Source organism: Oncorhynchus clarkii, chromosome 1 (genome assembly GCF_045791955.1).
Source record: "Oncorhynchus clarkii lewisi isolate Uvic-CL-2024 chromosome 1, UVic_Ocla_1.0, whole genome shotgun sequence".
In the NCBI taxonomy this organism is placed as follows: domain Eukaryota; kingdom Metazoa; phylum Chordata; class Actinopteri; order Salmoniformes; family Salmonidae; genus Oncorhynchus; species Oncorhynchus clarkii.
Window position 1 is genome coordinate 75,271,322 of NC_092147.1, and position 13,010 is coordinate 75,284,331.

The 13,010-nt window shown below is 41.8% G+C and overlaps 1 protein-coding gene across 5 annotated transcripts in view; it reads left to right on the top strand.

Annotated features, from left to right (window-relative positions):
• The window catches only part of LOC139412298 (protein bicaudal C homolog 1-like), a 67,622-nt gene that overhangs the window by 15,654 nt on the left and 38,958 nt on the right, over nucleotides 1-13,010 (top strand). For all 5 annotated transcript variants that reach the window (XM_071159148.1, XM_071159156.1, XM_071159146.1 and 2 more), the window contains exon 2: nucleotides 10,023-10,069. In XM_071159148.1, coding sequence (XP_071015249.1) covers nucleotides 10,023-10,069 — 47 coding nt within the window. The remainder of the gene's footprint in view (nucleotides 1-10,022; nucleotides 10,070-13,010) is intronic.

The window sequence follows — 13,010 nt, forward strand, 5'->3', positions numbered from 1 at the left end:
GTGAGTGCTATGGGGCGATAGTCATTTATTTCAGTTACTTTCAGTACCTTAGTTTTCTTGGGAACAGGAACAATGGTGGCCATCTTGAAGCACGTGGGGACAGCAGACTGGGATAGGGATTGATTGAATATGTCCGTAATACACCAGCCAGCTGGTCTGTGCATGTTCTGAGGATGTGGCTAGGGATGCCATCTGGGCCGGCAGCTTTGCGAGGGTTAACACACTTAAATATTTTACTCACTTCGGCCACAGAGAAGGAGAGCCCACAGTCTTTGGTAGCGGGCCGTGTCGGTGGCACTGTATTATCCTCAAAGCGCACGAAGACATTGTTTAGTTTGTCTGGAAGCAAAACGTTGATGTCTGCGACGGGGCTGGTTTTCTTTTTGTAATCCGTGATTGTCTGTAGACCCTGTCACATACTGTATGTCTTGTGTTTGAGCTGTTGAATTGCAACTCCACTTTGTCTCTATACTGATACTTTGCTTGTTTGATTTCCTTATGGAGGGAATAACTACACTGTTTGTATTCAGCCATATTCCCAGTTGCCTTGCCATGATTAAATGCGGTGGTACGTGATTTCCTGCCATCGCGTATGCTGCCATCAATCCACTGTTTCTGGTCAGGGAAGGTTTTAATAGTCACAGTGGGTACAACATCTCTTATACACTTCTTTATGAACTTGCTCACCGAGTCAGTATATACGTCAATGTTGTTCTCTGAGGCTACCCGGAACATATCCCAGTCCACGTGATCGAAGCAATCTTGAAGCGTGGAATCCGATTGGTCAGACCTGCGTTGGATAGACCTAAGCACTGGCGCTTCCTGTTTTAGTTTCTGCCTATAGGAGGGGAGCAACAAGATGGAGTCATGGTCAGATTTGCCAAAAGGGGGGTGGGGTAGGACCTTGTATGCATCACGGAAGTTAGAGTAGCAATGGTTGAGCTTGTTACTTCCTCGTGTACTGCAATCAATATGCTGATAGAATTTAGGTAGCCTTGTTCTTAAATTAGTTTTGGCTAATTTAAATCCCCAGCTACAATAAATGCATCCTCAGGATATATGGTTTTCAGTTTGCATGAAGTCCAGTGAAGTTCCTTGATGGCCGTCTTGGTGTCCGCTTGCGGGGGGATATACGCGGCTGTGACAATAACCAAGGAGAGTTCTCTTGGGAGATAATACGGTCGGCATTTGATTGTGGGGAATTCTAGGTCAGGTGAACAAAATGACTTGAGTTCCTGTATGTTGTTACAATTACACCATGAGTCGTTAATCATGAAACATAAATCCCCGCCCTTCTCCTTACCGGAGAGATGTTTATTCCTATTGGCGCGATGCACTAAAAATCCCATTGGCTGTACTGACTCCCGACAGCATGTCCCAAGCTAGCCATGTCTCCGTGAAACGGAGTATGTTATAATCCCAGATATCTCTTTGGAAAGCAACCCTTGCCCTGATTTCGAAGATTTTGTTAACTAGGGATCGAACATTAGCGAGTAATATATTTGGAAGCGATGGGTGTTGTGCGCGCATCCGAAGCTTCACTAGAAGACCGCTCCGGCACCCTCTCGTCCGGCGATGTTGTTTTTTTGGTCGGCTTCTGGAATCAGTTCAAATTTCCTGGGAGATGCAGACAACGGATCCGCTTTGGAAAATTATTCCTGGTCGTAGTGCTGGTTGTGCTGTTAAGTTGACGTCTCTCTGATATCCGATAGTTCTTCCCGGCTGTATGTAATAACACTTAAGGTTTTCTGGGCTAACAATGTAAGAAATAATACATAAAAAAAACTAAATACTGCACAGTTTCCTAAGGACTAGAAGCGAAGCTGCCATCTCTATCGGCGCCATCTTGTCTCGTACCAGGCTAATGCATCTGTCCAGGCTGCATCCTCCATACTGCTTCCAGGAGCTGTTTTATAGTGACAGGATGGATGCCTTGGTTAAGATTAGGTGAAGTGTATATAGTATCTAAGTTTTGAACTAATGGGTGTGTGGGTTTGATTCATTAGATCCTATTTGATGGTTTTTGGGAAATGGCAACATAGATTACTACTCATAAATTGACTTCATATTTTGTTCCATATTTCACAAACACCCCAGACATATTGTTTGCAACATCCCATTTGTTCTCCGAGGTCTCAATGTTGAAACCCATAGATTCCTCCTCCTTTCTTGCCTGCTGCAGTACATAGTGGTGCCAATGTCAATATGAAACTCATGAGATGTTCTGTTATTATGTAACGCGCTGGCATATAATGATAAAATATTACTTTATGCTGTCACAAGTATGCCATAACAGATCAGCATATCCAAGGTCGTCAAGACGGCCAACGCCAATCTAAAGCAACTGATTTAGGCAGCTCTGACATGTAAGACTCAGCTGAAGTACTGATGTTCTCCACCCCCATAACAAACCCCAGAGGTTCGTGGGGCGCCCACCCGTCACTCGCCTGGTTCTCCCACGGCATGTCTTCATGCCATGCATCTGCTGACAGGATGTTTTTCACTCCTTGCATAGCCCTCATGTCCTCTTCTACAGATGTTTGCTAAAGCAGGAAAATAATCCTGCAGCAACAGGGAATGGGGATTATAATTAATGGACATTTTTGTTGGGGAAGATCAGGTCTGAAATGATTAACTTCAGAAGCCTTTTTAAACCGCAGATATACTACATGTTTTACATTTCCTGCATTGCAGAAAAGTTATTCTGCGACAGGGTGGTCAAATTAAGATTAAGATCCTACATCTGTACACCACTGTCTCCACTCATACTGGGGCGGCAGGTAGCCTAGTGGTTAGAGTGTTGGGCCAGTAACCGAAAGGTTGCTATATCGAATCCTCAAACTGAAAAATGTAAAAAATCTGTCTTTCTGCCCCTGAACAAGGCAGTTAACCCACTGTTCCTAGGCCTTCATTGTAAATTAGAATTTCTTCTTAACTGACTTGCCTAGTTAAATAAAAAATAAATAAATACTCCACCAAGAGATTCATTTCAGTTCCTCTAGCTGGAAATGCTGTTTTGCGTTCCATATACAGTACATGTGTTAATGTTGTTATTATTAGGAAAACACTTTGGTTTGTATTCATCCACTGAGAATGAGTTGATGAAGTGCAACACATACCCACTTGTATGATTGGTAGGCCTTTTATGTCAAAGCATCTTCATCTGTTCATCTTTGCCTGCCAGCATCTTCAGAAAACAGTGTTGCTGCACACTGTTTAGCAGTTTTTGCATCGTTTCAAATCAAATGTTATTGGTCACATGCAGATGTTATTGTGGGTGTAGCGAAATGCTTGTGTTCATAGCTCCAACAGTGCAGTAGTATCTAACAATTCACAACAATACACACAAAACTAAAAGTAAAACAATGGAATTAAGAAATGTATAAATATTAGGATGAGCAATGTCAGTGGCATTGACTAAAATACAGTAGAATAGAATAGTGTATACATATGAGATGAGTAAAGCAGTATGTAAACATTATTAAAGTGACTAGTGTTCCATTATTAAAGTGGCCAGTGATTCCATGCCTATGTATATAGGGCAGCGGCCTCTATAAAGTACAGGGTTGAGTCACCGGGTGGTGATGGCTATTTAACAGTCTAATGGCCTTGAGATTGAAGCTATTTTTCAGTCTCTCTCCCAGCTTTGATGCACCTGTACTGACCTCGCCTTTTGGATGATAGTGGGGTGAACAGGCCGTGGCTCGGGTGGTTGATAATCTTTTTGGCTTTCCTGTGACATCGGGTGCTGTAGGTGTCCTGGAGGGCAGGCAGTGTACCCCCGGTGATGCTTTGGGCAGACCGCACCACCCTCTGGAGAGCCCTGTGGTTGCGGGCGGTGCAGTTGCCGTACCAGGCATTGATACTCAATTGTGCATCAATTGTGCATCTGTTTGTGAGGGTCTCAGGGGCCAAGCCAAATTTATTCAGCATCCTGAGGTTGAAGAGGCACTGTTGCACCTTCTTCACCACACTGTCTGTGTGGGTGGACCATTTCAGATCGTCAGTGATGTGTACGCAGAGGAACTTGAAGATTTCTACCTTCTCCACTGTGGTCCCGTTGATGTGGATAGGGGCGTGCTCCCTCTGCTGTTTCCTGAAGTCCACGATCAGCTCCTTAGTTTTGTTGACGTTAGGTTATTTTCCTGACACCACTCCACCGTGGCCCTCACCTCCTCCCTGTAGAGGCTGTCTCGTCATTGTTGGTAATCAGGCCTGCTACTGTTGTGTCGTCTGAAAACTTGATGATAATATAGTTACTGTCACTGAGGTAGTGGCTTTCCTTCTACCAGGGCCTGGGTTTTGACCCCTGTTGTAAATTCTGATTGTACCACTTGAATAAAAAATAAAATGTTGTAGACATTGAGATTTGATTAACAAAATGTCTCATTGAGAACATGACAGAACAGTGTTTTTGTGTGCTTTATTTCTTTCTCGTTTCTGTATGTCATGAAGAGCTGTAGGTTAAATCTCAAAGTGCTAGGCTAAAGTACACCTGCTGCTGTGCATGTCTCCATTGTCCCATAACAACCTACAGAGCTAAGACAATGTTAGTATTTTGGTAAAGTGTATATTGTTTTGACAGTATAGAAATCAACCAACTGAAAGCTATCATTCTGTACTGTTACCCACCCACTACCAGAGGCTTAATCTTTCCCAAAGTCACACATGCTAGCCCAGTATCATCCAATCTCCTCGTGTGGCCCAACTAGGTTGTTTCATCCACCTCATCCCTTGGGCTTCCAATAGAAATACTCCCGCCTCTCAACAGTTTGATTCACCACATTCCTCATCCACAATGACCAGTAACTCCCACAGGGTGTCCTGATTCCTGACCCCTGGCCCCAACCTGCTCCTACTTCTGTGGAAACATCAAACATCATTAACCTTTTGGTATTCTCTTTTTAAATTATGGTCCCTGTAAGTAATCTAATTTGTTTTCCAATTTCAGACTAGTCGGGGACTGTGAGTGTAGAAATAGTATTTAATGTGAAATTTATGGGTCACATTCTTCTGAGTGAAGCAGGCTCTCTTGTGAAACATTTACAGACGTGTTTGCGGGGGAGTAAGTACAAGGATGTGTGAAACTTACTTTCTGTAGGCATTACTCCATTGCCAAGGGCCAGTTAGTCTGGACATTAAAAACACCACCAGTTGGGGTCATTTGTTCCCTATCTAATGCTTACATTTGTGCTTACCCAGGACATGTTATGTTGAGAAAGGAAAGCAAAATCCATTTTTCCCTTCAAATCATGTCAAGACACTAGTATTGCATTTTACCACACATTATGCAACTCATTGTGATCCTGACTGGAGAATGAAGGAAGTGCCTTTGCACATGTTTGCATATTAAGGTTTAAGTCTAATGAAACTGTGGCTAGGTTGTAGGGAACCAACCTGGATCAATCTCAGGATCATTATATATTGATATTCTGTCATGTTGTCAACCCCTCCACAACATTAACTACATTTGTGTTGATATCAAGAAAGCAAAAGTACTTTCATTTCAATAGCAAAATCATGGTGACATACTATATGACATTGTCCTGCAGTCTTTTTCCAAAGAACACATACTGCGTGTTTCCATGGACCAATTCTAGCCAGTTAATCATTCTGAATGTTGACCTTTTCAGTAATTATTCTATAGATAATGCATTGCTCTCCAGGGGTAATACTAAACAGAACATTGGGCTAGGTTAAGGGCAATTCCACAGTAACAGAGTGACACTGAGACTCAGATGTTTCACTTCAAAATGTATGTCAAACAAAAAACAATGATTGGGAAGTTAAACAAACCATACAACTCTATGCGCAAATGATAGTTTCCACTGAAACGTTACAAAAACACAAGGCAACAGAATGATGGTTTGTGCTGTTTGTTCCGTTATTCTCTTACCAAACTTTGCATTTGTACTGAGCTTTACTCTACTTGACTATACTGTACTGAACTTTACTGTACTGTACTCTACTGTGATGTATTTTGATCTCAACTTGTGAAACATGGCCGTAGACTGCCTGTTTCAGATTTGGTCGGGACTAACCAAATTTGGTCTTGTTTAGTGGTGGAACTCATTAAAATAATAGCCAGTGTGTATAATAATACCCAAATATGTACTACATATTTCTACCTTTTGTGTACCTATTCAGGATGCATCACGATGATGGATTCATATCCATAAATATGCATTTCTGTGTAGTACAGATCAGGGACCAATGATGAAATTCCGTTACCGCAATTCTGTTACTGGGTGTAAATCCACTTCACCTACTATAGTTCAGTAACCAAAATTGATTTTTGACATGACACCTTAGTTGAGTTCCCATTCTTTCTGCAGACATATTTGAATCTTAATTTGGAGCAGATATACTATACAACAGTATGTGGACAGTATGTGGCTATTTCAGCCACACCCGTTGCTGACGTGTATAAAATCGAGCACACAGCCATGCAATCTCCATGGGGTAACATTGGCAGTAGAATGGCCTTACTAAAGAGCTCAGTGACTTTCAACGTGGCACCATCATAGGATGCCACCTTTCCAACAAGTCAGTTCGTCAAATTTCTGCCCTACTAGAGCTGCCCCGGTCAGCTGTAAGTGCTGTTATTATGAAGTGAACGTCAAGGAGCAACAACGGCTCAGCCGCAAAGTGGTAGGCCACACAAGCTCACAGAACGGGACCACCCAAGGCCTGAAGCGCGTTGCGCGTAAAAATCATCTGTCCTCGGTTGCAACACTCGCTACCGAGTTCCAAACTGCCTCTGGAAGCAACGTCAGCACAAAAACTGTTTGTCAGGTGCTTCATGAAAAGGGTTTCCATAGCCGAGCAGCAGTGGTGGGAAAAAGTACCCAATTGTCACGCTTGAGTGAAAGTAAAGATACCTAGAAAATGACTCAAGTGAAAGTCACCCAGTAAAATACTTCTTGAGTAAAAGTATTTGGTTTGAAATGTATTTGCTAAAATATACTCATTTATCAATAATAAAATATTCCTTATATTACGCAAACCAAACCACACCATTTTCTTGTTTAGTTTTTTACGGATAGCCAGGGGCACACTCCAACATTCAGACAACATAATTTACCAACAAAGCATGTGTGTTTAGTGAGTCCACCAGATCAGAGGCAGTAGGGATGACCAGGGATGTTCTCATGAAGTGTGTGAATTGTACCATTTTCTTGTCTTACTAAGCAATCAAAATGTAACAAGTACATTTCGGGTGTCAAGGAAAATGTATGGAGTAAAAAGTAAATCATTTGTCAAATGTAAATAGTGTGGCCTTCCGTGTGGCTCAGCGGTCTAAGGCACTACGTCAGTGTTGAGGCGTCACTACAGATTAGGGTTTGATCCCAGGCTGTGTCACAGCCGGCTGTGACCGGGAGTCCCATAGGGCAGCGCACAATTGGCTTAGCGTCGTCTGGGTTAGGGGAGGGTGTGGCCGGGGGGCTTTCCTTGGCTCATCATGCTCTAGTGACTCCTTGTGGCAGGCCGGGTGCCTGCAAGCTGACTACAGTCGTCAATTGAACGGTGTTTCCTCCGACACATTGGTGCGGCTTGCTTCCAGGTTAAGCGAGCAGGTGTTAAAAAGCAGTGCGGCTTGGCTGGTTATGTTTCGAAGGGCGCATGACTTGACCTTCGCCTTTCCTGAGCCTGTTGGGAGTTGCAGCGATGAGAAAAAAATCGTAACTACCAATTGGATATCACAAAATTGGGGAGAAAAAGGGGGTAAAATTACAAACAAAACAAAAAAAAGTGTAATAGATAGATATACTGCTCAGAAAAATAAAAGGAACACTAAAATAACACATCCTAGATCTGAATGAATGAAATATTCTAATGAAATACTTTTTTCTTTACATAGTTGAATGTGCTGACAACAAAATCACACAAAAATGATCAATGGAAATCAAATGTATCAACCCATGGAGGTCTGGATTTGGAGTGACACTCAAAATTAAAGTGGAAAACCACACTACAGGCAGATCCAACTTTGATGTAATGTCCTTAAAACAAGTCAAAATGAGGCTCAGTAGTGTGTGTGGCCTCCACGTGCCTGTATGACCTCCCTACAACGCCTGGGCATGCTCCTGGTGAGGTGGCAGATGGTCTCCTGAGGGATCTCCTCCCAGATCTGGACTAAAGCATCCACCAACTACTGGACAGTCTGTGGTGCAACAGTCTGTTGGTGGATGGAGCGAGACATGATGTCCCAGATGTGCTCAATTGGATTCAGGTCTGGGGAACGGGCGGGCCAGTCCATAGCATCAATGCCTTCCTCTTGCAGGAACTGCTGACACACTCTAGCCACATGAGGTCTAGCATTGTCTTGCATTAGGAGGAACCCAGGGCCAACCGCACCAGCATATGGTCTCAGGGGTCTGAGAATCTCATCTCGGTACCTAATGGCAGTCAGGCTACCTCTGGCGAGCACATGGAGGGCTGTGCGGCCCCCCCAAAGAAATGCCACCCCACACCATGACTGACCCACCGCCCAACCGGTCTCCACAGCGTCTCCAGACTCTGTCACGTCTGTCACGTGCTCAGTGTGAACTTCCTTTCATCTGTGAAGAGCACAGGGCGCCAGTGGCGAATTTGCCAATCTTGGTGTTCTCTGGCAAATGCCAAACGTAGAAAAACTAATAGGTCTGTGAGAGCCGGAATTCTTACTGGTTGATAGGTGATCAAATACTTATGTCATGCAATAAAATGCAAATGAATTACTTAAAAATCATACAATGTGATTTTCTGGATTTTTGTTTTAGATTCTGTCTCTCACAGTTGAAGTGTACCTATGATAAAATTACAGACCTCTACATGCTTTGTAAGTAGGAAACACTGCCGATTTTGCAGGTTATCAAATACTTGTTCTCCCCACTGTACATACATAGTGTTGAAGTCGGAAGTTTACATACACCTTAGCCAAATACTCAGTTTTCACAATTCCTGACATTTAATCCTAGTAAAAATTCCCTGTCTTAGGTCAGTTAGGATCACCACTTTATTTTCAGAATTTTATTTGTAAAAAAAGAGGGAGATTTTACCAAAATTATTTTACCAGATTTTGCATATGCACTGTTCTTCCAGTAAATGTGTTTTGTAAAATGTTCAGTGTGAATTGTTAAAAGTAGTCCTTGTGCATAGAATTGTATGGTTTGTTTAACTTTGCAATCATTGGTTTGCTTGACAAAGATTTTGAAGTGAAAAATCAGTCTGTGTCACTCTTTTACTGTGGAATTACCCTTAACCATAACATCATTCTTGTCATTACACCAAGGCCAATATGTATCACTGTACACCAGTGCTGTGGTGCTCCTGACCCAGTTTCTCTGAAAATGTGGTAAATCTACCAAGAAAATAGAGAAACGCATCATTACCAGCTCTGCATCAACTGCCTTAAATGACGGATGAACATATGAATGCCCTCAGGAGAATAACTATGTATTTTACATCAACAGAAAAGCCACAGGCCAGACAAATGGATGTGTACATGTATCTGTATCATAAACAAAGTATTGTATTCACTGTGGTTGGGAAACTGTTCCGTGCCATATTTTACAGAGGTCTTGAGTATTTTTTTCATTGCAAGTCTTTTAAAATAATAGTTGTTGTACTCAGGGATATCCCTACAAAAGCGTGTGCTCCGCCAGATATGTCAGTCATTTCTCTTGTGGCTAACATTTCTAATGCCACCCTTATGACACCACAGACATTGTCTGTCAACTTGTGTGAATATCCCAAAACGATGGATCTCCCATCATGGTAGCATAGCACTGAGACCTTTTATACAAAGTTCAGCAATTTGTTAGAAGGAAGCTGTATCTAATTTGAAGGTTTATCAAGAATGAATTTGACTTCTTTCTAAATCCAAAAATGAGATACTTTTGGGGATTTAGTCCTGTTATCCACACATTCTCAGAACATTAGTTAACCCGAGCGTGATTTGGCTCTGTGAATGTTATACATTACTGTATATTTAACAGTTGGTGGTTTCATGAATTGTTTCTTTTTCCTCTCCTCTACAGCGGCAACTGAGGGAAGAGTCAATGGTGGTGAGGACTTCTTTCAGAAGGTAAGTCTCGAGTCTGTATTATTGTGTTTGGATGTCCAGAGGAGAACACTCCTTTCAGGTGGTGAAATTAGAGAAAGTGTCAGGTGTTCCCCTAATAGGGTCCTGATAACAGAACAAAGACTTTCAGATAAGTTAGTATTACTTTTTGTTGAAACTATTGTACCTGATATTATTGTGGACATTGCACTAGTCAGGCATGTGCTCGATAGACCAAAAATGGACCACTCTCCACAATTAGGGAATGTACAGACAGAGACGGATGCAATACGCATTCATACACTATACACATTTATCTGTTTTGTTGTCATACTTTGTTAGCATGAAATATTTTCCTATTTTTCCAAGACTCAGTTTAGTTTGTACTAGTCTGCTCTATGCTATTGCATAGGAACCTAAGTAATTGCCTGAAAGAAAATGGAAAAGTGTTTGAATGCACTGCTCCTGTCTAAAGTGCTGTTTCCTGAAGTGTTTGAACTTCCTCCACATAGTTCATTAAAGTCCATTAACATACTAAGTTGGCATTCTTTGTCTGGTTTTGAGGCAAGTTTATTTAAATGTCAAAGCAGGAAGCAATTTAACTGTCCCTACAGCCATTTCAAAACCAAGAATGCAAACCATGCGTCATCCCATAATTTTTTTTACCATAAATTCTAGACATGTTTTGTCTCTGTAAATATGAAGCTCATTCAATTAAACTTATCTGACATAAATGTAGGTGGTGCCTTGGCTTGCCAATCATGCTTTTCCAAAGCCGCGGCCCTGTCTTCACAGTTCACATGCAATCCTCCCTACGCCAACTCTCCATTCCAATGGATGCCTGTCAGAAGTTAAAAGACTAGTAACACAGACAGTGACGTTTTTATTGAAGAATTTCCATTCAAATGGGTCTGTAATTTTCCTCCGATAGCATGACAACCACAGAGACCCAATTAATGTCAGTAAAATAAACATTGTAGAGATCTGGATCGCTTTATTTGAAAGAAAATGTATGAGGTTTGTGTGGACTACCTTGAAGTTGATGAAAATGTAAAGTGTAACTTGACCCTTTCCTTCCTCAAACACACCCATGCACCACACACACATTTATGAAGTTCCTCATATGTCACACACAATGATTTTCTCTCACCACTCCACTACACACACACACACACACATTGTCTTTTTGAGGTAAGCAGTTTGCAAAGAAAAAAACTAAACACTTGCAGGGATTTGCCTGTGGTAGATCACCCTCTTACTCACTGTCTGTTCGTCTTCCGTTCAGTCCAGGCCAGCTCTCAGACCCCCTCCCTCTCTACCTCTCATGCTGGGTCCAAGCATTGTTTCCCACTCAGATCACTGTATTAAATCATTTGTAATGTATTGTTATATGGATCTTTGGTGTATTTGACTGATGGACAACATGCTTTATGTGTAGGCTATTATATAATCTCTCATTGACAGATTATGTGTGTAAAACAGGAATTGACAGACTGTGAGAATTTTACTTCTGGGTAACCAAGATTAGCTATAATAAAATGTGGAACTGCATTTAAAAAATATATTTATTTTACCAGGTAAGTTGACAGAGAACACATTCTCATTTACAGCAATGACCAGGGGAATAGTTACATGGTAGAGGGGGATAAATGAGCCAATTGGAAACTGGGGATGATTAGGGGGCCATGACTGTATGAGGGCCAGATTAGATATTTAGCCAGGACACCGGGGGTTAACACCCCTACTCTTGCGATAAGTGCCATGGGATCTTTACTGACCACTGATTTCCCTATCTGAAAGACGGGTGACATTTTAACTCAAAGACCATGGACCATTGAACAGTTCAACAGGCTATTAGGCCATCTAATTTCGGACCGTGAAGAGTTGGAATGGTAGACTATGGACCACAGAACTTTAGTGGAGGCTTTTGTCAAATGTCTTTCAGTGCTGAGCCAGTCCCTCCCTCCTTATCCCTCGCCTGTGGTTCTGTAAACAACAGCAGCTTGATATACGAGCACTGATTCACTGTGATCTGAGGCCAGGAGGATTCTACTTCATTTGTTTAGGAGTACAACGCAGCCCTGTAGTTTTGTGCTGCTAAGCTAGTGTGAGAGGAAACTATTTAGATCATTTTTGTAGAAACTAGAGAGATAGAGTGAGGAAGAAATTGGAGAAAAGGTGAAAATGAGTCATCACATTGCAGTGAAGCAATCAGTGATGTCTTTGTGAGGTGTCCATTGCAGCAATCCAATAGCCATATAAATTGGTTCGTTCCTCTGTAGATACCTAATCACTTTTTATGTTGTAACAAGTGAAAAGAGAACTGAAATATCCTACTCCACTAGAAGTACTGTTACTGTTGGAGCTAGGAACATTGAAAAAGTAAGAGAAAAGTAATGTACCAGTAATGTACTAAGTTCATTTTATTGTTTGAGTTGCAGCAAGGTGTAATCTGTGTAGAAAATAACTGGATTTTTCAATACTATTCATATTTGAACAAAATAAAGTACATAAACAAAATAATCACCCATTTACGCTCTTCACTCACTCACTTCCCCATTCACTCACTCACCCATACAAAGGCCAAATGGGGAGTGCTGGGACACACTGGACATACCTAAAGGATTTGATGTCAAATTAGCTCTGAAGGTAATAACAGAACATCATGGAAATATAAATGTTTGAGAAAAACCCCCTGGAGTAGAGAAGGGGCTATCGATGTTGGGGGCTATAGATATTGTATTTGATTGATTAACTATATATAGGCTACATACAGAGTACATTTAGGTGATGTAGTGTTCCTTGAGCAAAAACACAGGCGTTATGTTCTAACGCCGTCACGTTTCTCTGAACTTGCTGTTCAGTTTTATCAGGGCCTGATTTTGTGAATCGAGTTTACCCGGGCTCGCTTTGCAATAAAGAGCAGTCCAACACAGCTAAAAAGACACCCACAAGCGTCAGAGGC